This window comes from Sitophilus oryzae, unplaced genomic scaffold (assembly GCF_002938485.1).
Source record: "Sitophilus oryzae breed Bouriz unplaced genomic scaffold, Soryzae_2.0 scaffold_1869_pilon_pilon, whole genome shotgun sequence".
Taxonomy (NCBI): domain Eukaryota; kingdom Metazoa; phylum Arthropoda; class Insecta; order Coleoptera; family Curculionidae; genus Sitophilus; species Sitophilus oryzae.
In genome coordinates, this window is record NW_022146578.1 from 1,064,795 (window position 1) to 1,087,526 (window position 22,732).

At 30.2% G+C, this 22,732-nt stretch overlaps 2 protein-coding genes across 4 annotated transcripts in view; both read right to left on the reverse strand.

Annotated features, from left to right (window-relative positions):
- The window catches only part of LOC115883288 (nose resistant to fluoxetine protein 6-like), a 15,716-nt gene extending 12,238 nt beyond the window's left edge, over positions 1-3,478 (reverse strand). The window contains exons 1-2 of the mRNA XM_030901618.1: positions 3,202-3,478; positions 627-793 (exon numbers count right to left, since the gene is read on the reverse strand). Coding sequence (XP_030757478.1) covers positions 627-793; positions 3,202-3,418 — 384 coding nt within the window. The 5' untranslated portion in view covers positions 3,419-3,478. The remainder of the gene's footprint in view (positions 1-626; positions 794-3,201) is intronic.
- Positions 3,479-5,352: 1,874 nt separating this feature from the next.
- LOC115883301 (nose resistant to fluoxetine protein 6-like) lies at positions 5,353-19,290 on the reverse strand. 3 transcript variants are annotated; one of them, XM_030901642.1, is made up of 13 exons: positions 18,878-19,290; positions 17,631-17,797; positions 15,651-15,883; positions 13,882-13,958; positions 12,608-12,798; positions 12,057-12,217; positions 10,798-10,966; positions 10,554-10,744; positions 10,355-10,493; positions 6,642-6,828; positions 6,159-6,301; positions 5,579-5,704; positions 5,353-5,519 (listed from the first exon to the last, which is right to left on the reverse strand). In XM_030901642.1, the coding sequence occupies exons 1-13, from the start codon at positions 19,092-19,094 to the stop codon at positions 5,463-5,465; spliced, it is 2,058 nt and encodes a 685-aa protein (XP_030757502.1). In that variant the 5' UTR covers positions 19,095-19,290; the 3' UTR covers positions 5,353-5,462. The 3 variants fall into 3 exon arrangements, with proteins under 3 accessions (XP_030757502.1, XP_030757503.1, XP_030757504.1); XM_030901643.1 differs by having other exon boundaries at positions 5,575-5,704; XM_030901644.1 differs by having other exon boundaries at positions 17,631-17,811; positions 18,878-18,976.
- Between the last annotated feature and the right edge of the window lie 3,442 nt (positions 19,291-22,732).

A 22,732-nucleotide genomic window follows, 5' to 3' on the forward strand; every position in this document is an offset into this window, starting at 1 on the left:
TAGAGTATATAAAGACTAATAAGTACTTAAGATTAAGTCAATTAAAAAATATTCTTTTTTCTAGATATGATTAAATTTGTTGTGTCTATAAAAAATTCAATAGCCATATCAGATTAGGAAATAACTACGTAATATAGAATTACCTGTTATCTATAAACAAAAACCTACTTTAGAAAGGAACTGATAAACCGGATTATAGTCAAAATCATTTCCTCAGGAAAATATCTACAAATTACTACATGATATTATTGTTAATTACTTATAAATAATAAGGCAGATAATAATGAATGTGATATTATGACTCTGTTTATTATCGATAATATATGTGCAAATTTTACATTTATTTACTTACTTTACTTAACTATTAAACTCATAAAACATCTAAATCTAAAACTAAAATACTAAAATGTCTTTTTGAACTTGGATCAATCTACAGATGCCTGACGCACTATTTCCGGACCCTGTATAATACCTAATAATACGATAATAAAAAAAGTAAAAGTGGAACCTTGCAGTTCGGAGCACTGTAAAGTAGGGTAAAGTCTTTATACATCTGGTTGGAGAGACTTTTTATTAAATTTTATTTATTTTATTATAACGATTGTTTTGATTTATTCTATTCTTACTTTCATTTCCATTGTGGTATATCCTTCTATATTTATTGATATGAGGCAGTAACTTCCTAGAACATCCCGATTGCCGTTACTTATTTCCAAACATTCGTCATAGTTTCCCAACCATGCCCAGTTTATTTTTGCAATCCCAGCAGGCACTTTTGCTGTAGCATCAATCACTAAAATATTTTCTATTTAGTTTATTTCGTTACCACCCTTAAAATAAAGTTTTATCCTAAAATACTTTTTTCCCTGAATATCTTTAGAGTTTTACTGTACCTTTTAATTAAAAATTTTATGTTTGGCTTAAATTTTAGGCCTTAGCAGGTGTTGTATCTTTAGTTGGTATTACTTGATTAGTTTTTAACGTAACACTATAGGTTTGGTGCATATCAGTTGATTTTAAAAAATTCCGACCGCAGCGCTCCATACGGCAGAAATCAGAAATTTTTGCTATGCATTTTACGCCGTCCCGGTTACAGTTCATGTTGATCGCATTAAAATAATATTGAAATCGTGCCTTTGTAACAATACTTAAGTATTTTAGTTTTATGCTAGTGCAGTCATTCAAACTATAAAACACTCATACGAGTTTGTGTGATGTAACGCTGTTTCGGGTAGTAAAAAATAAATGAACAAGAACCCGAAGTAGGCGTCGTGTTGTGTTGTGACAATTTCAAATGTTAATAAAATTGCTGAAAAAATGTTAACGCGTAAAGGAGAGCGTAATTAGAGCGTTGTTGGGTGCAATAACATTCAATAACTCAATTTTCCCGGATATTCAACTCTCCCGAAACATTTTATAGCTTCATAGTTTCTCACACCGATTTGATAAAATACACAAAATGGTTTCAAGTAGTTCAAAGAAACAAGTTAACACCAAACCAAACCATTTTCATTGAAATAAGTAGCTTTTATGTACTGTTTTGTTTATTTAAACTTAATATGAACTGATATCTTTAGTGCGGGGCATATGTGTAATTATAGATATATATAGTATAAAATCTATGTACTATAAAAATACCGTATTTTAATAAATGCCTGAGAATTTTTAATTAAACAGTACTTGACATTCTGTAATTTTAAATATTTTATAATATATTTAAATTATTTCTAATAAAGGAATATTGCGATAATATAAACATAAAAAATAAGAAGAATAAAAAAAATTATATACAAGTATTTTTTGTCTATTTATTATTTGTCGCAAATAAATAAATATACAGGGTGCGTCTCAAAAGTGGCTCACCCCCTATAACTTTTTTATTTTTTCAGATAAAAAAGCGAGATTCGGTATGTTAGTATATGACATAAATTAGGATTGATTGACGTATTTAATTGTTTTCCGTCACTTCCTGTTTGACCTGAAATGACTACAAGTTTTGATTTTTAAATGGCACCCTCGGTTTTTTTATTTACTTTATTCGTTAGAAAATGACACTCTGAATCGAATGACATATCATATGTCAACTTTTCACATATTCGCTCAAAAACAAATTTTATTTTAAATTTCAATCTAGAGTGCCATGGCTGTGTTAAACATGGCAGTGACACTCATTTTTAATCAAGGAGCCTTGGAAAAATAGTTTTGATCGTCTAATGTTTTTAATGCCTTGTTCTGGTCGGTTAAAAGATGCCCAAATCGTATTTTTAATCATATCTCAATTTTTTCAAATGGAACGAGGGTGGCTCATTAGCATATTTGGAAAAAAACATTTTTTATGAACAATTTGATACCACACACTTGGTTTGGAGTCAAATATTCGTTATGAACCACAGGTTACAATTTCAAATAAACCATATGCGAAAACGTCAAAAGTTGACATATGATATGTCATTCTAAAAAATACCGAGGGTGCCATTTAAAACTTGCTTCATTTCTGGTGAAACCGGAAGGGATCGAAAACAATTGAATATGTCAATCAATCCTAATTTATGTCATATACTAACATACCAAATCTCGCTTTTTTATCTAAAAAAATAAAAAAGTTATAGGAGTGAGCCACTTTTGAGACGCACCCGGCATATTAAAATCAAAATATCGGTTTTTATGTAAAAAGTTACTGGATTGTCTTTCTAATTAATTGATACATATAATTGCTTTTTTTTTCGTCTAAGAAAATAATTAAATATGTGTTCATAAATACTGTAATGGTTTTGTTTTTAGCCAAATTTATTTTCAGCTACCACTATGGTTTCCATTTAAAAAAAAAACATATGTTTGTGTCATATGTCCAAAATGACAGGCTTTAGAAAAAATCGGAGAACACAGACTCATTAGGAATGTGATTATCTACAACTTTTATCTGAAATTTTTTTGTCTAAAATAGAGTATACTGGAATTAGGGACGATTTTTAAAATAGCCAAAATTTGTTTTTTTCGAAATATCTAGTAAGCCATAAACTTTTTTAAAAATCTGAAAGGCGCATATTTATGACCCCACAAAACTGTAATTCTTTCCCCATTTAACCGACTCTCTATCTCTCGTAGTTTCCGAGATACCTATAGAGAACATCGTAGAAAACTCACCCTGTATTTGTCATTCCACTCATTTACTATATTTATATAAAATAATTAGGTTCTTACTTCTCAATGCCCACAATCCATCGCTGAAACTTGCGAGATTTCCCAGAAATTCCAAAAGTTGAGCAACACAGTCCAAGCTGAGTTCCAATTCATTACTATTAACTTTGTCTAACACACTTTTGATCAGTTGTTCAGGATTAGCTGTGTAATTTTGAAGCAAACTGCAGTTACCGGAACATATTACCACAAAAAATATAAATAATGGTAAAAATTTCATTCTATATGGACAAAAATGTATAAACTTGACTGGAGAATTTAAAGAGAAGATGTTAGTAAATTGATAAAAAAAATGTGTTAATACCAAGCGATTTAATTTGTTACTTATTTTATATTCAGATGACTGAATAATCAGTTTCAAGAGCATTTAAAATATGTCCTATCTTAAGACAATTACTATTCAATTGTTTTATCTCCTTACATTTTTTTAGTACAGTAGCATGCCTATCGTGTGTTCTTATTTATCGGAATGGATATTTTGAGGTAGATTAGATCATATTAGTCTCTTTTATGTCTAGAAACGTATTGAAGAATAATAAATCAGTACATTGTGACCGTAAGTAGTTATATTGGGTGCGTCTCAAAAGTGGTTCATATAACGTTTTTATTTTTTCAGATAAAAAGAATTCTAAGCGTTCTAATAATTCATTCCATCACTATTATATAGTAATGATAGTTAAAATCTCTAAAATTTAATTTATTTTCTGTAAGAAATAAAGTTTAAAATGTCAAATCGAAACAGATATTTTTCAGAACAGTGGGCTACTCTGTAATATAAAATTTGTCTTGAATACCTTGCGTAAATTCCATTTTTTCACGCAACAATTCAAAAATAATTAAATTTCATAATATTGCACTGAAATGTACCTACATATTTGTTTAAACCCAATTTAAATAACCTTTGATTTGTATTGTCTCTTGAATAGCAAGTGGAAGATAAATACAAAAGTGAGATTTTATATACGGATTTTATTAATCTAACTGAAATACAATACGATTAAAAATACCGCATGATCGAAAAAAATGGCGTCCAGTTGGCTGACATCAATGACATTTCCCATATAAATCTATACTAATATATAAAATCCTTAAGTGACTGACATACTGATTAATCACGATCCTGCTCAAACCTCTCAACGGAAGAAGCTCAATTTTGGCATACAGGTTGATTCTAGGGTGTAGAGGGTCGATAAGAAGGGATTTTTCGAAATTCCAGTTCCAAGAGGGTGAAACCACCCCTCAAATATTACAATATTTTTTTATTTAAAAAACGGTCAAGTTTCCGAAAAAACGCTTAAACACGTATATTTTATTTTGTTTTTTTACATATTTTAAGATTTTTAAAAATGTATCTCTTGACGTATAAACCTGATTTTTGGAAAACAGGTTGACTTGGGTATAGAGGTTCGATAAGAAGAGATTTTTTGAAACTCGAATTCTAAGGGGGTGAAACTATCCCTCAAATATTAAAATATTTTTCATTTAAAAACCGGTGAGTTTTTCGGAAAAACTCTAAACACGTATATTTTATTTTGTTGTTTTACATATTTTAAGATTTTTATAAATGTATACAGGTGTTTCATAAAATATGACCATTGAGTAATCACGATTCTCTGCTTAAACTGCTTGACGTTTAAAGCTAATTTTTGGCAAACGGATTGACTGTGGGGTGTAGAGGTTCGATAAGGAGGGGTTTCTCGAATCTCAAATTTCAAGCGGGTAAAACGCCCCTCAAATATTACAATATTTGTTATTTAAAAAACGGTTAGTCTTTCGGGAAAACGCTTGGACAAGCATAATTTATTTGGTTTTTTTACATATTTTGAAATGTTTTAAAAAATTATACAGGGTGTTCCCAAAAGTTGGGTAATTTCTTAACCACGATTCTGCTTAAACTGCTTGACGTAAAAAGCTTATTTTTGGCAAACGGATTTTTAAATCTTATTTATAGTCATATAGTCTGTTACTTCTAACGGTGTTATTTGTTAAGATTGTTTTATCCCAGTATATCTTGAAATTATTATTTTTGACTATGGGTGGTGGATGATATTTGTGTGTGAATTGACTTATTATTATTACTACTATTGAGTTATAAAGAGTTTATAACGTATAATTGGACATGGTAATTAATAGGTAAAAAGTCATACACATTAATTATCACATAATATACAAAAGTGTATTTTTTATTGCATAAAAATAAATATGAAATAAGTAGATCTAATAAATGTTTGAAACGTGGAAATAAAAAAAAACTATGCCTATTTTTAATTCTTTCCAACTTCAACTTCTCCTAAGTTTCCTTCTCCGACCTTATTGGTATTCTAGAACAAATAAAATTTCTTAGTATATTTCTATTATTTTGATTGAACAGTTTACTTACATGAGATTTCGATCTACCACGTCCTGATAAATATTTATCTAATATAACTATTGGAGATTCAAATGCAAGGACCCAAAAAACGGACAAACCAAATGACAGCATAAACAGAGACCAAAAGGAATATAGCTGAAAATATATAAAAAATTAAGATATTGTTTGATTGTGTTATATGATTGTTGTTATTGAAATATGAAAAAATATTTAGGTAAAGTAAAAGATTTCATTTGGGAGTTGAAACCTTTAATGTTACAACAGCAAAATAAAAACACTAATTCACCACAAATCTCAAAACCTTACTCCTAACACTGGATGAGCAGATCGCTAACCATGTTAGCATCATCAGTTTTTATTATCTACTAATAATGATAATATAGTTAGCGAAAGAGATGGAGAATTAATGTTTTTATTTTGCTAATATAATACAATTTAAATGTCTATGCCGTTGTGTCCTTATGTCCTTATAAGGATATGGTTAAGAAAAAAAAATCTATTTATTGATATATTAATAACACAATAATTATTGTAATAAGTTTAAATCTGAAAACTAGAACATGAGAACAATAGGGAAGAAAAAACTTACTAAATTGAACTCCGAAAAATGTATTGGACCTTTTGCATTTGCCATAATAATATTCGCCAATCCGTAATGCAGCAGATATATAGCATATGTGAATTTACTAAGAACTTGGAAAATTGGTAGTGATAAGAAACCATCAATTATACCTAAAAAGAATAAAAACTATTAGGTATGAAAGAAACTTTATACAGGATCCGGCAATAGTGCGTCGTGCATCTGTAGCTTCTAGAATAAAAACTTGGGAAATTTGTTTAAGTGCAAACCTAAAGTACGTATTAGGATGCATTTCAAGAAAATATTTTAACTTCTACAGGGTAGCTCAATATAGGAAATTGGATATCTTTGAAATCCATCATAACGACTCTGGAAGCTTCACAAAAATATTTTAAGACATAGAAACACTAATTATACATTTAATGAGAGTTAAATATTTAATATATAATTTTTACTATTGTATATGCCTCTACCGAATTCAAATCTACTAACCTCCATATCCGTTGGCGCAAGCTATAACTATCCATCCTAAACAGAGAGCCCAGGTTGGTTTTACCAAGGCATTGTGTAGTGAATTGGCAACGGCATTGTAATCAGCATTATTTAATTGTTCCATCCCAGCAAATACACAAATGGGCATGACTGCCAAAATTGTAACCCAAAGGCCATATATGACGATCTAAAAAATTAGTCTTTTAATATTATTGCTATCAATATTGTTGTAGATTAGGGTGAGCTAAAAACTAACCTATGGAATTTATGGGTTAAAATGAACCTAATAACCGAGAAAAAATATCCCCGGAAGACAGGATTTTTAGCTCACTTTTAAAGGGTGTCGGTGAACCATTCAAACTTTTTCATTTAAATAACACGTAAAAAAAAATATTTTTCCATTAAAAGTACCATAACTTTGAAACGGTTTACGATAAAAAAAATTACATCGCGGATTCTTGTGGAGCATAACATTTACTAAAAATCTATTTGAGAGTATTTTTTTCAATTCAATAATTCGTATATTTGAAAGCTTTGAAAAGTGACAAAAACAATTTTTAATTAAAAATCAATCAGTTTTAATTGATTAAGAATTTTCATATTTAGTACAAAGAAACTACCGTGTACCTGTTAAAAATAGATGAAAGTAACATTGTTCGTATCACCTTTTATGGATGTGTACATTATTTGACTTGAAAGTTTCAAAAATGATATAAAAGTTAAATAGTGAATAAATGTTTCTTGGAAAGTGGTAGAAACGGATGAACTGGTATTGTCCTAAATTTTCGTAAAACTAGTTTTAATTCATCTAAATCCTACAGCTAGTGAGCTAATATACTTCAGCGAGTGATCAATCTACATAGTACTGAATATGTGGTACTGATTCAGAATATATAAAATAAAATAAAATAGAAATCATTGATTTCTATTTTATTTTTAGAAAATCCTGGAACGGAACGGTTAAGGACGCAATGGAATTCTAGAAGCTGATGACGCTCTAAATCGAGTTGTGTGGCGTAGGGTAACGGGAAGGCAGCAATAGGCTGTATTTGGAAATGAGTATTAAATACTTAAACTAGATCCCCTTTATACAGGGTGAGTTTTCTACGATGTTCTCTATGGGTATCTCGGAAACTACTGAAGATAGAGAGTCGGTTAAATGGGGAAAGAATTGCAGTTTTGTGGGGTCATAAATATGCGCTTTTCAGATTTTTGAAAAAGTTCATGGCTTACTAGATATTTCGAAAAAAACAAATTTCGGCTATTTTAAGAATGGTCCCTAATTCCATTGTAATCTATTTTAGACAAAAAGTTTTCAGATAAAAGTTGTAGATAATCACATCCTTAATATGACTTTGCTCTCCGTTTTTTTCTAAAGCCTGTCATTTTTGACATATTACACAAACTTATGTTTTTTTAAATGGAAACTATAGTTGGTCATAGCTTCATAAAAAGCGCCATTTTTTAAGCTTTTTAGCGATATAAGCTATAATATGTTTTTTTCGAAAAATTACTGTGTTATAGCCAATCTTATTTTTCTTGACTTAGTTTGTATGGTATTCTTATTCTGTTATTTATTTAATTATTATAATTTATAACTTACAAAAAGACAGAATATTTTATTAAACGGTTCTTTATGATTTACATTACACAAACTAAAACTTAAGAAAATAATATCACTACATACCTACACTTTAATTTATTTTAGAAAATGTTCAAAAAATATACCGCATAAAATCTAAAATGGATAGGTCAGTTGATCGAGGAGGCCCATGCAATTAGTCCACCTCTTCCTATCCCTGAGTTTGAATAATTATGATATTATGATATAAATAACCTTTAACATTTTTCTCATTATGGGGGGGGGGCGGAGTGTTATAATGAAAGACATGTTGGAACCTCGACTCCATTGATGCGCGAGTCTCTAAATTTAACTTTTCTAACATGTCTTGAAAACCGTTCTCTAAAAAGCGTATGTAACGTATCCTCGAAAATGTATGGCCAAGAAAAGTTGAACCAATCCTACCCGCTTTACTACTTATTTGAAAAATTTATATATACAATTTTTGGTTATTTTAATTTACAAAGTTTGGATGTGACAGTTTGATATTTCTGAGAGCAAAGACAATTGGACTTGTTTCCATGGCTAACTAAGTGAAATTTTAGTATTTTAATAAAGCACGCTTTTAGATGTTTCAAAAAACTTTTAATAAGAGTAACTTTAACTCAACATATATGTTTCGGCTTGTTAGGCCTTTTTCAAGAGTTATGTATATATATATAACTCTTGAAAAATATTGTTATATATAACTCTTGAAAAAGGCCTAACAAGCCGAAACATATATGTTGAGTTAAAGTTACTCTTATTAAAAGTTTTTTGAAACATCTAAAAGCGTGCTTTATTAAAATACTAATATTTCAACGATGTTTCACAAGGAACCAACCACAGCTTCAGTACAATTTATTAAGTGAAATTGTTTAAAAATGATAAGAATTGGCTATAACTCAGTAATTTTTGAAAAAACCCATATTATAGCTTATATCGATAAATAAAGCTTAAAAAATGGCGCTTTTTATGAAGTCATGGCCAACTATGGTTTCCATTTAAAAAAACATAAGTTAGTGTCATATGTCAAAAATGACAGGCTTTAAAAAAAGACGAAGAACAGAATCTCATTAAGGATGTGATCATCTACAACTTTTACCTGAAATTTTTTTGTCTAAAATGTATTATAATGGATTTAGGGACCATTATTAAAATAGCCAAAATTTGTTTTTTTTCGAAATATCTAGTAAGCCATGATGAAATTTTTAAAAAATCTAAAAGGCGCATATTTATGATCCCACAAAACTGCAATTCTTTCCCCATTTAACCGATTCTCTCTCTTCCGACCAGTAGTTTCCGTAGTAGTTTCCGAGATACCCATAGAGAACATCGTAGAAAACTCACCCTGTATATATAAGTTGTAGACGACGATTTGTTTCTCCAATTAACGGCTAGCTGTCTTTAGAAGATATTTGATGGTTGCACTTTTTTTTTAGATATTTCCGGTTTTATTTTTGTCAAGACGCTTCTTAGAGTAGTTCCAGATTTGTTTTTTTAATTAAACGCCTAATATTTGTTTGGCTACTCCCCAAATTTTTTTTAATTTTTTTACATATGGAATAATTAAGAAAGATAACATTTCCCTCAGGCTGGTGTACTATAAATCTGTTTTACAATTTTATATAATTTTGCTGAGTAGACTTATCAGAGTAACCAAATTAAAGACAATAAGTCCAAGAAGATATTTATGTGAATACATGTTAATAAATTTATTGTATGATAAATGAATTGTGAATAATTATTTCCTTTATGTTATAAAATTAAGAAATAAGAATAAATTTCTTTTGGAACTACTTTCAAATATATTTATACTGTCGAGCAAGAAACAAAAACTGCTCCACATACCATACTTAACACTTGCTAGCCAAATTGCAGATTTTTCATTGGTAATTTGATGATTTGGTTAGGTTAGGTTAGGATTAGAGCTAGAATTTATTAAGAATGAATTATTTTGTTTCTTTCTATTATCTAGTGTGTGTTTATCTAGCAATATAACCTTTTTCATTCTTTCTTTGCTATACCAATGCATTTCTCTATTTCTTCTGTAGAACAACCTTTGTAAATTTAACTATTTCTTATTAAACACTTTTATTGGGATCATACTTACTCTAGGTGTTTTTCTGAAATCAACCGTTTTATAAATCTTGATTTGTGCTACATAATATCCTACTAGTGTTCCAATCAAATATGGAGGTGCTCTCGTATAGGGTTGCACGTAGAATTTCAAAAAGTAGTCCTCGAAGTTTCTAGAAGTTAGATATTAACTCTTTAGAATAAGAAAGTTAGCGTGAAATGAATTGGCATACCTAAAATTGCTTAATAAGGCAGGCAACTGATAATGTGTCGTTATGATATAATTTCCGATCATCGAAGCCAGCGAAATTATGCCTATGAGAGGTACTCCAATTAATGGTATTTTGTATAGAAGGAGCAATATTATAGGAGAGACAAGGTAGAGTTGCCAGTCGACATTTAAATACCAGGTTTGTTCGTTACACTAAAACCATTGAAATTGTACTAAAAAAATATTATGTTTTTCTGCATTCGTACCGCAACGTACTCTCCGAAGAAGTTTTGTATATACAATATACTTTTCCACCAGTTTTTCCTGCAAACGTTCCCTAAAGATGCATCTATTTGTGGATATAGAGGTCCAGAACCAAAGTATTTGGCAAGAAAAGTAAACACTAGTATTACTGGTATAAAAGGTATCGTCAGTCTAAAATTAACATTTAAAGATAATTATCAGAATATTAACATTTAGTTTACTAAATTTCATTTTAAATGTTTGGTGTTTACAAAAAAATACTATTTTATTTTGTAGATTTCCTTAAACAGCCTCTACACTATCCCCGATATGTTTTACGAAATATTTCTGGAAATATTTCGTAGAACATTTTGCAAAAACACACAATATAGTAAAAAAATATAATTCCAAAACTTAAAATTGTAAAACTGCTGGGCAAAAGGCACTATAGGCAGTGACTAACTATTCTGGCGGTCCGTCTTTTATAGGTTATAATTCACGGTATTTAAAAAAATCGTCTAATTATTTCTTATTTTTGAATGGATTTATATCAAACCATGTTATTATTATATATAAAAGTGTTTTTTATTAACATCGGGTTAATCAATAATTTTCCCAATCAGTTCGATATACTGATGATGTTGCCCGTATTACTCATCAAATAATACTACTGTTGTATTAATCAATTAAGGCCGCGTAAACAAACGTTCTTAAATATCTACTCTACATATTATAAACGCGTGTTCAAATATTAATCTTTTGGAATATATATCAACAAAAAACGAGATGTAATTAACGAAATATCATCGTAACAACAGATATTTTAGAAACGTCTAGATTTACTTATTTCACTGAGATTTATGAAAAAAATCCTTTGCCTCGGGTACAGATAGTAGTTTTGGTCAAGACAACCGGAGATAAGCAGAAACGCGACGAAGTTAGGTGACAAAACGCGATCGTGGCCTATTTCGTTCTATTCTCCGAATAGTGTAGAGCGTGTTTAAGAGTCAAAGTAATGTAGATTGTTTTGTGGGAGATTTTTAATGATAGTCTAACCGCAAATAAGAAAGGTGTAAGTGTCTACCATGTAAATTTAAATATTGATAAATTCAAAAATATTTCACTTCTACTACTGTATAGGCATTATTATAAAATTAAGTTTTACTAAATTTAAGTTTAGAACAGATACCTATTATATGTTTAAGTCCTTTATATTTAAGTGTGCTATTTGAAGTTATTTAAAATAGATCTATATTCAAATAACTACTGTAAGGATACTAACCTAAGGTAACGGTGAACATAAAAATATATTATATTGAATTTAGTACCAGCTTTCATCGATTTCATGAAAACATACACTAGAAGAAATCCTGATAAAAAGAAAAAGGAATCAACCGACAAGGTCCCACTTACGTAAAATAAACTTCTGGTTTGTTGCAGATACTGAAAAAAAAACAAAATATTATTTTGTAATTGAGGTGATTTCAACTAAATTATAATTAAACCTTTTTTTTCGAATAGTTGCATTTAAATATTTTAAATAGTTTTTTTTCTTTATCCTTTGTATTTTTTGCTTCCAACGATGGAAAGAGATAAACTTTCCGAAACGTTAAGCATTTTTTTGTTCGTTAGGCAAATTTGTTTTTCAGTAAACCTAACTGCTGACAAGTAGTCTCCGTTGGATTAACGCAGCAGAAACAAAGTAAAAAGTAACAAAAAAAAGTAACTATTTTATTTTGTAGATTTTCTTGCAGTGGCGAAATACCGATATAGGATTTTTTGGAGAGATGAATCCGCCACATGTATGCATGAATTTTTTTTCATTATACCTACCTCAAAAATGTCATACAGATTATCTAAGGGACTAACTATCGCCATGGATGCTACATGTCCTTGTACAACCCACATCATGCTGAGAAATCTGATTCCGTTTAAACAAGATAATTCTGTTTTCTTTGCTATGTGGAAAAGGCTTTTTCCGTTACTATATACAGAAAATGAGGCCAGAATTGGATGTGGTTTAACTAAAATTTCAAAAATTTTATTATTTATTGCATCTTCTAGGTATAAAATAAATGTAATTTTTTTCTCATTGATGGCATTAAAATTACTGTGGTTCCGTCGAAAAATATTATTCAGGTATTCAACTTCAAACCAGGCTCTGACAACTTCTGTACTTGGCAAACATTTGTTAATGGCATACAGGGTCAGGCGATAGTGTGTTAGACATCTGTAGCTAACCTATATAGCTACTGTAATAAACAACTCAGAAATTTTGTATGTGTATTAAGTGCAAATCTAAAGTATGTAACGTATAGTACGTAATATATAGTTTTTATTTCAGGGCATTTATTGTATTTTTAATATTTTTCTTAAAAATGGCTAAAAAATATATATTTTTTTATTTATTTATTAATACCTCTGAAACTACAAAAACATATTTAATAATATCTTAGGATCATGTAAAGTGATCAGGAGGGATGCCAACAATGTAATAATAATAATATAGAATGTATTCCATTTAAAAAAAACATTCCGATCCACTCACACATTTTTGAGTCACCCTGTAGAAGTTAAAATATTTTCATGATATCATTAGGATGTATCTAATACATACTTCAGGTTTGTACTTATAGAAAATTTCTCGTAGAAAAGTTGTTTATTATAGGAGCTACAGATGACCAAAGCACTTTTGCCGAACCCTGTTTGCCAATAACAAATGTTTGCCAAGTACACGAGTCCGTATTAATAACATGAAAATTCTTAGTAAAACGTACTTTGGAACTCTAAACATTTACAGTATAATAATTATGATGGTAGCCAGTCGGCTAAGAACATTTTCAAGATGGCATTATGGCAAACTTATAGTTATACTAGACCTAAATATCTACTCAAAAATTGAGTGGTTCAATTTAAAAATAATTACAATATGATTGACCAATGACTGTCCTTGGTCTTATTATCTTCAAATTTATCTTAAAAGAAATTTTTGTTTTAATCAATCATAATAATTATTCTTGGCTACATTGTACCTTAACATTATTTCTTAATTAATTGTTTCATTATAATAATTCTGATATTTGAGTATATGTTAAGCATCAACTTACCTTGTTTTTGAAATTGGTAATATGTGTCATATGCTGTAGATAATAACATTAGAGCGATAAATGCTCCAAAGAATCCTCTGAAAAATATTCGTTAATGTTATTTACATTCATATATAAATTCATTATATGCTCATAAATCAAAAAACATATATTGGTCATAATTGAGAGATATGGCAGAGAAATAAAGATCATTAACTGAATAAGGAAATCAATATGCTTAAAGATACTTCTCATTTACACTTTTATATTCTGGGTGCGTTTTAAAAGTGGCTCACCTCTAAAACTTTTTTATTTTTTCAGATCAAAAATCGAAATTTCGTATGTTAGTATATGACATAAATTAGGATTGATTGACATATTCAATTATTTTCGGTCACTTCCTGTTTCACCGGAAATGACTACAACTTTTGATTTTTAAATGGCACTCTTGGTATTTTTTTTACTGTATTCGATAGAAAATGACACTCTGAATAGAATGATATGTCAACTTTTGAAATTTTCGAATATCGTTTATTTGAAATTGCAATATGCGATTCGTAACGATAATTTGACTCGAAATACCAAGTGTGTGGTACCAAATTATTCGTAAAAAAATGCTTTTTTCAAATATACTAATGAGCCATCATCGTTCTATTTGAAAAAATTGAGATATTATTAAAATACGATTTGGGCATCTTTTAACCGGCCAGGATAAGACACTAAAAACATTAAATGATCAAATCTATTTTTCCAAGGGTCCTTGATTAAAAATTAGTATTTTTAACGCAGCCATGAAACTCCAGATTGAAATTTAAAATACGATTTTTGCTTTAAGCGAAAATGTCAAAAGTTGACATATGATATGTCTATTCAGATTTTTTTGTATTTTTTAATCGAATTTCTATCGAATAAAGTAAAAAAATATCGAAGGCGCCATTTAAAAATCAAAAGTTGTATTCATTTCCGGTGAAACGGGAAGTGACCGAAAACAACCGAATACGTCAATCAATCCTAGTCATATACTAACATACCAATTTTAGTTTATTTATCTGAAAAAATAAAAAAAGTTATAGGTGGGAGCCACTTTTGAGACGCACCCGGTATAATTATAATTTAATTAAACTATTAATTTTTGCTTTACGAAAATCAACAAGGCAGAAAGGGTTAGAAAATTAGATAAAGATTAAATTATACAGTGTAAAATTTCAAAATATTCAAAAAATCGATCAACCTGTATATTTCTCCTACTATAAGTATAATATAATAGATAAACTCAAATAACCTAATAATGTCTGCCCTAATAGCTGAATTGTAAGTAGGAGTTTGACATATACATAAAAAACGGCGTTAAAAACGGCTGGGGAATGACAATCAGTTATAATTTTGGCGAGGTCAAGCCCTAGACGTAATTTCTATTGCTCGTTCTCTTCTTTATTTTTTAACGGCTCTTACAGCCAGTTGGCCTGAATGTTGTACTTTATTTTTATTTTAGTAAAAAATATTTTTAAATGGTCTGTAATGTAGTCTAAAGTTCGAGAAAACAATAATTTTTCGGAAATATATTTGTGTGTCTAGAAATGTCCTATTTTTTTAATATTTCTATATTAGTGTTAATTTTTAAGTTTGATGTCAATTTTTAGTAAATGACGTCTAGAGATTGACCTCGCCAAAATTAGTATCGTTTGTCATTTCCAGCTGTCTTTGACACATTTTTTTTGATCAACCGGTTTTTATAATATATTTTTTTTGTTTCAATTATGTCTAACTTAATTACACTATATATAGCTTACATTGTAATTATGGCTCCTATATCTATTTCTACATTGTCATCTTTTGTTTGACACATCACATCAAATGGCATGGAAGTGAAATCATCAAACGCATCAATAATTGACTCTATGTCACTAGTACATTTATTTGGAACACAAATACCAAAGGAAGGCAAAAAGGAAACTACTGATGTATTGGAAAATTCGCGACCTTTTCTCTTGTGATCAGCGATCAGTCGTTGTCGTTCGACACCCTAAAATATCCATTTACTAAATAAATATACCTAAATATGATAAAAATGTCTGAGATGGCTTGGAAACAACGATCAATGACAATCAGCATAGAATTGGATCGTGATATATAAGATGTCACCGATCCAAGCCAACTCTGAAAAACAAACGATCCTCATGATATCGTATGACTCACAGTGATTGTTTTTGATACATAATAATAAACATACAAAGGTTAATGATAAAATATGATAAATAAATAAATTTATAAAATATACAGTACAGACTTAGGTAATTACTTTCTAAACAATTTTTGGGTGTGAAAATTATATCAGTTGGAGTAATATATCTAATAACTGTTTGTTTTATTGATAATCTGAAAATATTTGATGCTTGTTTATTTGCAAATTAATAGTATCAAATAAATTCTCTATACAGTTAAGTTAGAAAGAACGGAAAGATACACAGAGATCTCTGCAACCATATTTATAAAGTCCACACATGAACATATTCTTTTTATTAATAGATTATTGTATAATTTTTTAAACTTTTGTGCAATATTTATTTATTCATTCTAGAGTTTGTCAACAAACAGATAATCGAAAGTGGATATTTTCTTTGCTTAATGCCATACATTATCTAACCATTTAAACAATTACTATATACTTTATCACATAACTGGATCAAAATTAGATTAGATAATAATGAGTCAATTATCAAGTTTATTTTAGTAATTCATACTGATTTAGAATTTTTTTAGGTAAGTGTTGTTCACGTTAATTGCTGTTTCACATGGAGTGGACCGTCTGCGCTGTTCGTCCCCGTGTTTTTTTAAGGTCCGACTGACTGCTTTCACAATTTTCACAAGCCGTTGTTGCCATTGCTTTAATAAATCGACGAAGAAGGGAAAACGTACGATATTTAAGATAATTACAAAAACCCTATTTTTTTTTAAAGTTATAACATAACTGTGACTTTAAAGTTCTGCATTTTCGTACCCATGTTTATAGGAACTTTTTTCATATTTTTTGATGAGGAATCTTAGTACTTATTTAATACTTTGTTTAGTTAATAAAATCATTTGGATTAAGGCAAATTAATAAAATTGCGTTTATCTCATTAAGGAGATCGAAATCGACAAAATATCAAGATACTTTTAATTGTCCTTAAACAGCCTGCACAATTTTGCCAACAAGGAAAAAGAAAGTCAGAGGCGCACATGTCTTTTTTAGAAAAATATTGCAGTGATAACCTATATGTACGTCCCTGGTGAATATATCGACACTTTTATAGCATTAAAATATGGTGCACGTATGGTAACTGTTTTACCCTTAAAATTTCATTCGAATTCTCTAGCTACGAAACTAAGCAGAATCGGACCCATGTTGGTATGAAAAATAAATATGATTTTTACGTTTATTTACTCAAATTACTTTATTTGTTCAAATTTCGATTGGTGATTGTGAAGTAAACTAAACTTTAAACAAATCGACTTGTTACTTTGGATGATTCCCTTAAGGTGATCATAATATTAGTCATACTATAGTGTCAGTATAACAAAAAATCTGGAAAGTACATATTATGTTCTATATAATACTGAAACTATAGTACAACTTTTTTAATATATTCCTGAAAGATTCAAAAGCTGATTGATAATCTTAAATTTATAATCCACTACTTGCACTTACTAGTTTGTTGCCGTGAGAGTATAGTACATACATTTCGTAATCTTACATTTAATGATTGTTATAAGAAATGATTAATTTTTACCCTTAATGTCATCGTGGTTAATTTTTCCAGACTGATTGATATAAGGCAGTAGCTTCCTCGAACATCTTTTGCTTTACTTTCGATTTCCAAACATTCGTCAAAGCTTCCAAGCCATGCCCAATTTATTTTAGCTATCCCAGCTGGCCATTTTGCGGTGGCGTCAATCACTAAAACACTCGTGCTTTAACCAAAAACATTATTTAATATCTCCTATCCTATCAAATGTTCTTAGTTTAAGTATTATTTAAGATAGAAAAATAGAAATTGCAGTTCCTTTATTTAGTTTAATGTGACTATCATGGTACACGATGATATAGAAATGTTCAGCATTTTCAGGTAGTCCTAGTATTTCAGTGGTCTAAATGTTTTAAAAAGGTAATGACAGATTCTTTTGGAATTTTTTATGTGCTATTCAGTGGCTTTGTTATTTTTTTTTGATATTTCGTTTGGAAAATATTGAACAATGGCTGGTTTCTTTAAGTAGAACAGGTTGTATATTTGTCAGCAAATTCTTTAATTTCAATGTATGCATTCAGAACGTCAAAATTTGTGGTAGACATTTTCAATTAGTAGAAAAAGTTACCAAGCTTTTAACTTCTCCACTAATTATACTTAAAAATTTGCGAGAAATATAATTTTGCCCTTTGATTATATTCCGTCAAGAGGGTGGTTCGAAATCAAAATTTGCATTAAAATTAGAGGAACAAACTTCTACCCTAATTGAAACCACTAATTGCAAGGTTCTGAACGAAGCTCAAAGAATAAAGTTATACTCGTATTACATAGACAATATCCAAGTTTGGATATTGTCGGTTACATCCAAATTACTGTTTTGCATTGCCTACTATTAAATTTTAGATGTCTACTATAAAAATTGGTGATTTTTGCTTTTATACTATATTATAATAAGTAGCAATATAATTGCGAATGTCGTAAAAAAGTAGTATTTTAAAAAAGGAAATATTAAAAGTGCTAAAACAGTTTTATAAACATGAAGTTTTTGCCACATTGTGATGTTGTCAGACGTATGATACATGATTAAGGTCTGAATTTGCACTATTTTCAATATCACTCTGTAGCATGTAAAATATAGAGGCTGTGATGATTTTTTTTCAGAACTCTAAAATTGCACAAATTTTAATGTTCTCTCTATACTATACAGTAATAAATAAACACTCCCTTAATAATAACCAAAATACAACTCTGTGTATTTACCGAAATACAACTCTGCAAACTTGAATTCTTACTTCGTAACGCCCAAAGTCCATCATCGAATTTTTGTAAGTTATCCACGAATTGGCCGAGCTGTGAAAGACATTCGGATTCTAAACTTATTTCACTTCTATTAACTTTATTTAATACACTTTTGACAAAATTCGCGGGATCTGAGGTATACTTTTCTAAAAAAATACAATTGCCCTGGTACATCAATAAAAATGATAGAACTAATGACAACAGCAGCATTTTAACTTTAGGCAATTGATTTAACAATACAAAGATTCGATATGAATTACTGATATATTTATCAAGCCCGTGTTTTATATATCTAGCTGATCAGACGTTTTTAAGGGGTTCTCAAAAGTTATATCTTAAATAGATTATCTAGTAAATAGTTATTTTGTAGTATACTATATGTAGCAGGAGCAATGAACATGAAATCAAAAGCGATAAGGTGTTATTGATGACAAATACTCCAAAACAACATGATTGCACGCATGTGCGGGACCACTTAACAAACTACAAACGATTGGCACTATCAATTACTGGAATTATTCACTGCTTGTAAATTTAACATGCGATTTTCTATATTCTAGGAAAAATAGTGTTGGACAATCAAGTTAGTAGGCCTATCAACTAAAACTCATCTGTTTATGTAGAATGTAGAATGTTTAGGAGGGGAGTTAATCACCGCGATCTTACAGATCTCTATTGTGTGCTCCCCTTTCTTGAGTTATAACGAGTTATAACTCGTCATAGAGTCTCAGGGCTTTAACAAAAGCCAATAACTGAGAGGGCTCCACAGAGGCCAGCTCTCCATCCTCGACATCAGCCGTACAAAAGTTCATGGCTCGAATGGTCGTCGTCTCGGCGCACTCAGTGATAAGGTGTTCTGATGTTCTCTATTTTCCCCAAAGAATCTGCATTCGCCGTTGTTTCTCAGCTTCAGCCTACTGAGGTGTTCGTTGAGGAGACAGTGTCCTGTTAGACAATCCGAAGATTGTTTTTACTCAAATTAAGGAAAACCTTTTTTATTTTTCTCTGTCGTAAGTTCTGAAGAACTTTTTCAAGTGTGTTAGACCGTTGTAGGACACCCATTCCACGTTACTGATGGAGTCTTGCAGATTCCTCAGTTCCGCTTTCACTTGGTTCCCGCTTGGAAAACAGAACTGTTCTAGTCTAGTTACTGGAGTGTTCGCTCCTTTTCTAGCTAGATCATTTGCTTTTTCATTGCCTTCTATCCCTTGGTGAGCAGGCACCCAGAGTAGGAGGACTTTATTTTATTTGTCTAATTTGTTGAGCTTTTTTAGGCATTCTTTGACCAACTTCGAATCGATAGTCTTGGACGATCAAGGTAGTATTCCTATCAACTCTAACCCATCTGTTTATAGAACAGCCTTCAATTTTAGAACCATCTAAAGGTATTACTTCAAATCTGAAGCTTTTTTTGTGTGGTGCTGAGGAAAAATCTTACATAAGACATCTAGGAAAGAAGAAGAATAGAGAAAATCCTCACCAAAAAAACCATCTGCAACGGAGTCCGCTTTTGCATTACTTCATTGTAGTAAGCGTTCGTAGAGATTATGTATCTCTTTCAGAAATCTTTGTCGTTATGATATATTTCATAAGTCCTACTGCATTCTGCCACTCTTGTTCACTTTCTACTAGGTATTTTACAACTTCTGCGACACAACATTCTTTTCCAATATTATCTGTGCAGAGAATATATATTAATATAGATTATCTCTCTCATGTGATTTATTAACTTGTGTAATAATTATCAAATTTTATTGCTCGCATGCTTTCTATTCTATGTACATCTATTTCTGTTTCTATTTACGATATTTTCTTACGGCCAGTCAGTATTAGAGCTTTTGATTTTTAATTGCCAGTTCTAGTCCCATCTTGCAGCTGATTCTTTACCATTGCCCCAACCATGATTTTTGTTTACTAGAATGCTTTGGCTTTGACTCGTAGTTACTCAGATCGTCAGCGTAAGAGATGCTAACATCCATAATCCATGTGAAGATGAAGAATATTATCGTAGAACAGGTTCACGGCCAGGCGAGACCAAAAATAGAACCTTACGGAACATTTTTCCATATTTGTCTATTTATACGAATCTTTTAGATAAATAAGCTCGAATTATTCTAACTAAGTAAACGCTGATATCTTTTACGTAAAGTGCCTTTAAAATACCCATGAGATGTTCTGGTGTTTCCCCGCATTTCCCCACAGAACTTCCATTCGTCGTTGTTTCTTAGCTTCAATCTACTGACTTTGCTACTGAGGGTTTCATTGAGGAGACAGTGGCCTGTTAAAATCTCCGTGATAATCTGAAGATTGTTCTTATTTAATTCAATGAAAATCTTTGATTTTCTACGGTCGTAAGTTCTGAGAAATTTTTTCGAGTGTCTTAGACCGTTGGACGATTCCTACTGCAGGTTATGGATGGAGTCTTCCAGGTTCTTGAGTTCCGCTTTAAGTTGGTATCCACTTGGGAAGCAGAACGGATAGTGGTCCAGTTAGTGGAGTGTTTGCTCCTTTTCCAGCTAGATCGTTTGCTTTTTCATTACCTATAATCTCTTGGTGATCTGGCACCCAGAGTAGGAGGACTTTATTTTTAATGGTTTCATAACCTTGTCATTCCTCTTAATATCATATAGGAAAACGAAAACCAGCAAATTTATCTTATTTAATATAATGAATTTACAGAATTCTGCTGATGCTATTTCTTCTATTTTATGATTCAATGCAATTTCTTCAAACCACTTTAAGTATTTATTTATTCACTATGCATAGAATTTCTAGGAACGATACTATATCGACAATAATAAGATGTTTACACTTTAGAGCGTCTATTCCATAAATGAGTAGACTTATTTATAAAGTAAAATAAACAAGTTTAGTAGAAGTTTATTCATAAAACGAAGTGTTGGAGTTGGTCCCTATATACCTTCTATAGTAAATGACGATATTAAAATAAACAAATAAAGGAATTCAATTAATGATTCGTCTGTTGCATGTTACGATTGTTAAGATGAAACGAGAGAAAATAATTATTATCTTATCTATAATTCTTACTTGAAGAAAATTTACGGGTATGAGTATTTATGGGCATGCCACAGAATTTGTGGTAGACACTTGATGTAAACCCTAGGAATATATAAACGTAACAGGGCTATCGTACCTTCATTCTTCTTAGAGACAAGTTGTCCAAACGTATGGTCGAAATTGCAAGTACAATATGCTTGGATGTGTGCGGATTCTACTCACTTTACATCGTCTAATGCTAAAGAAGTCCTACTTGATTTACTTCATCTCCAAATTCATTTGTTAATAGAAATTATTAGTTAAAATCCTCTACTGAGGGACAGTAGACTCAAACTCAGTCTTTTAAAACAGTCTTTTAACACAGTCTTTTAAATTTTTACTATTTAAACAATTTAAGCAACATGTTTCGAGAATCACAATCCCATCTTCAGGCCCGGAAGCTAAAAATATTATAAATAAAAAAACAATCAAAGTAAGTGAAACATATTTGTCAAACAAACAAAGTCAAGTAACAAAACAATAAAATACGGGTACAAGTCATAAAAGTTAAAATTATCCCAATTATTTGTACAAAGAAATGTTACAGAATGCCAAGCTGAGCTTTATAACAAATAAATTACAATTACCATGGCCAGCATTTATCCATCTCAAATTTCTCATATATCATGAGGGGTACTTAAAACTATTTCTAAAGAAAGTGGGAAAATTCAGATTTAGATGAGAGGAGCCAAACTATTTGTTGTAGTTAATATAATAATGAAATTTAATTTAATTTAATTTATATATGTAAATTAGAATTAAGTAAATCAATCTTAATTATATTTTACCTT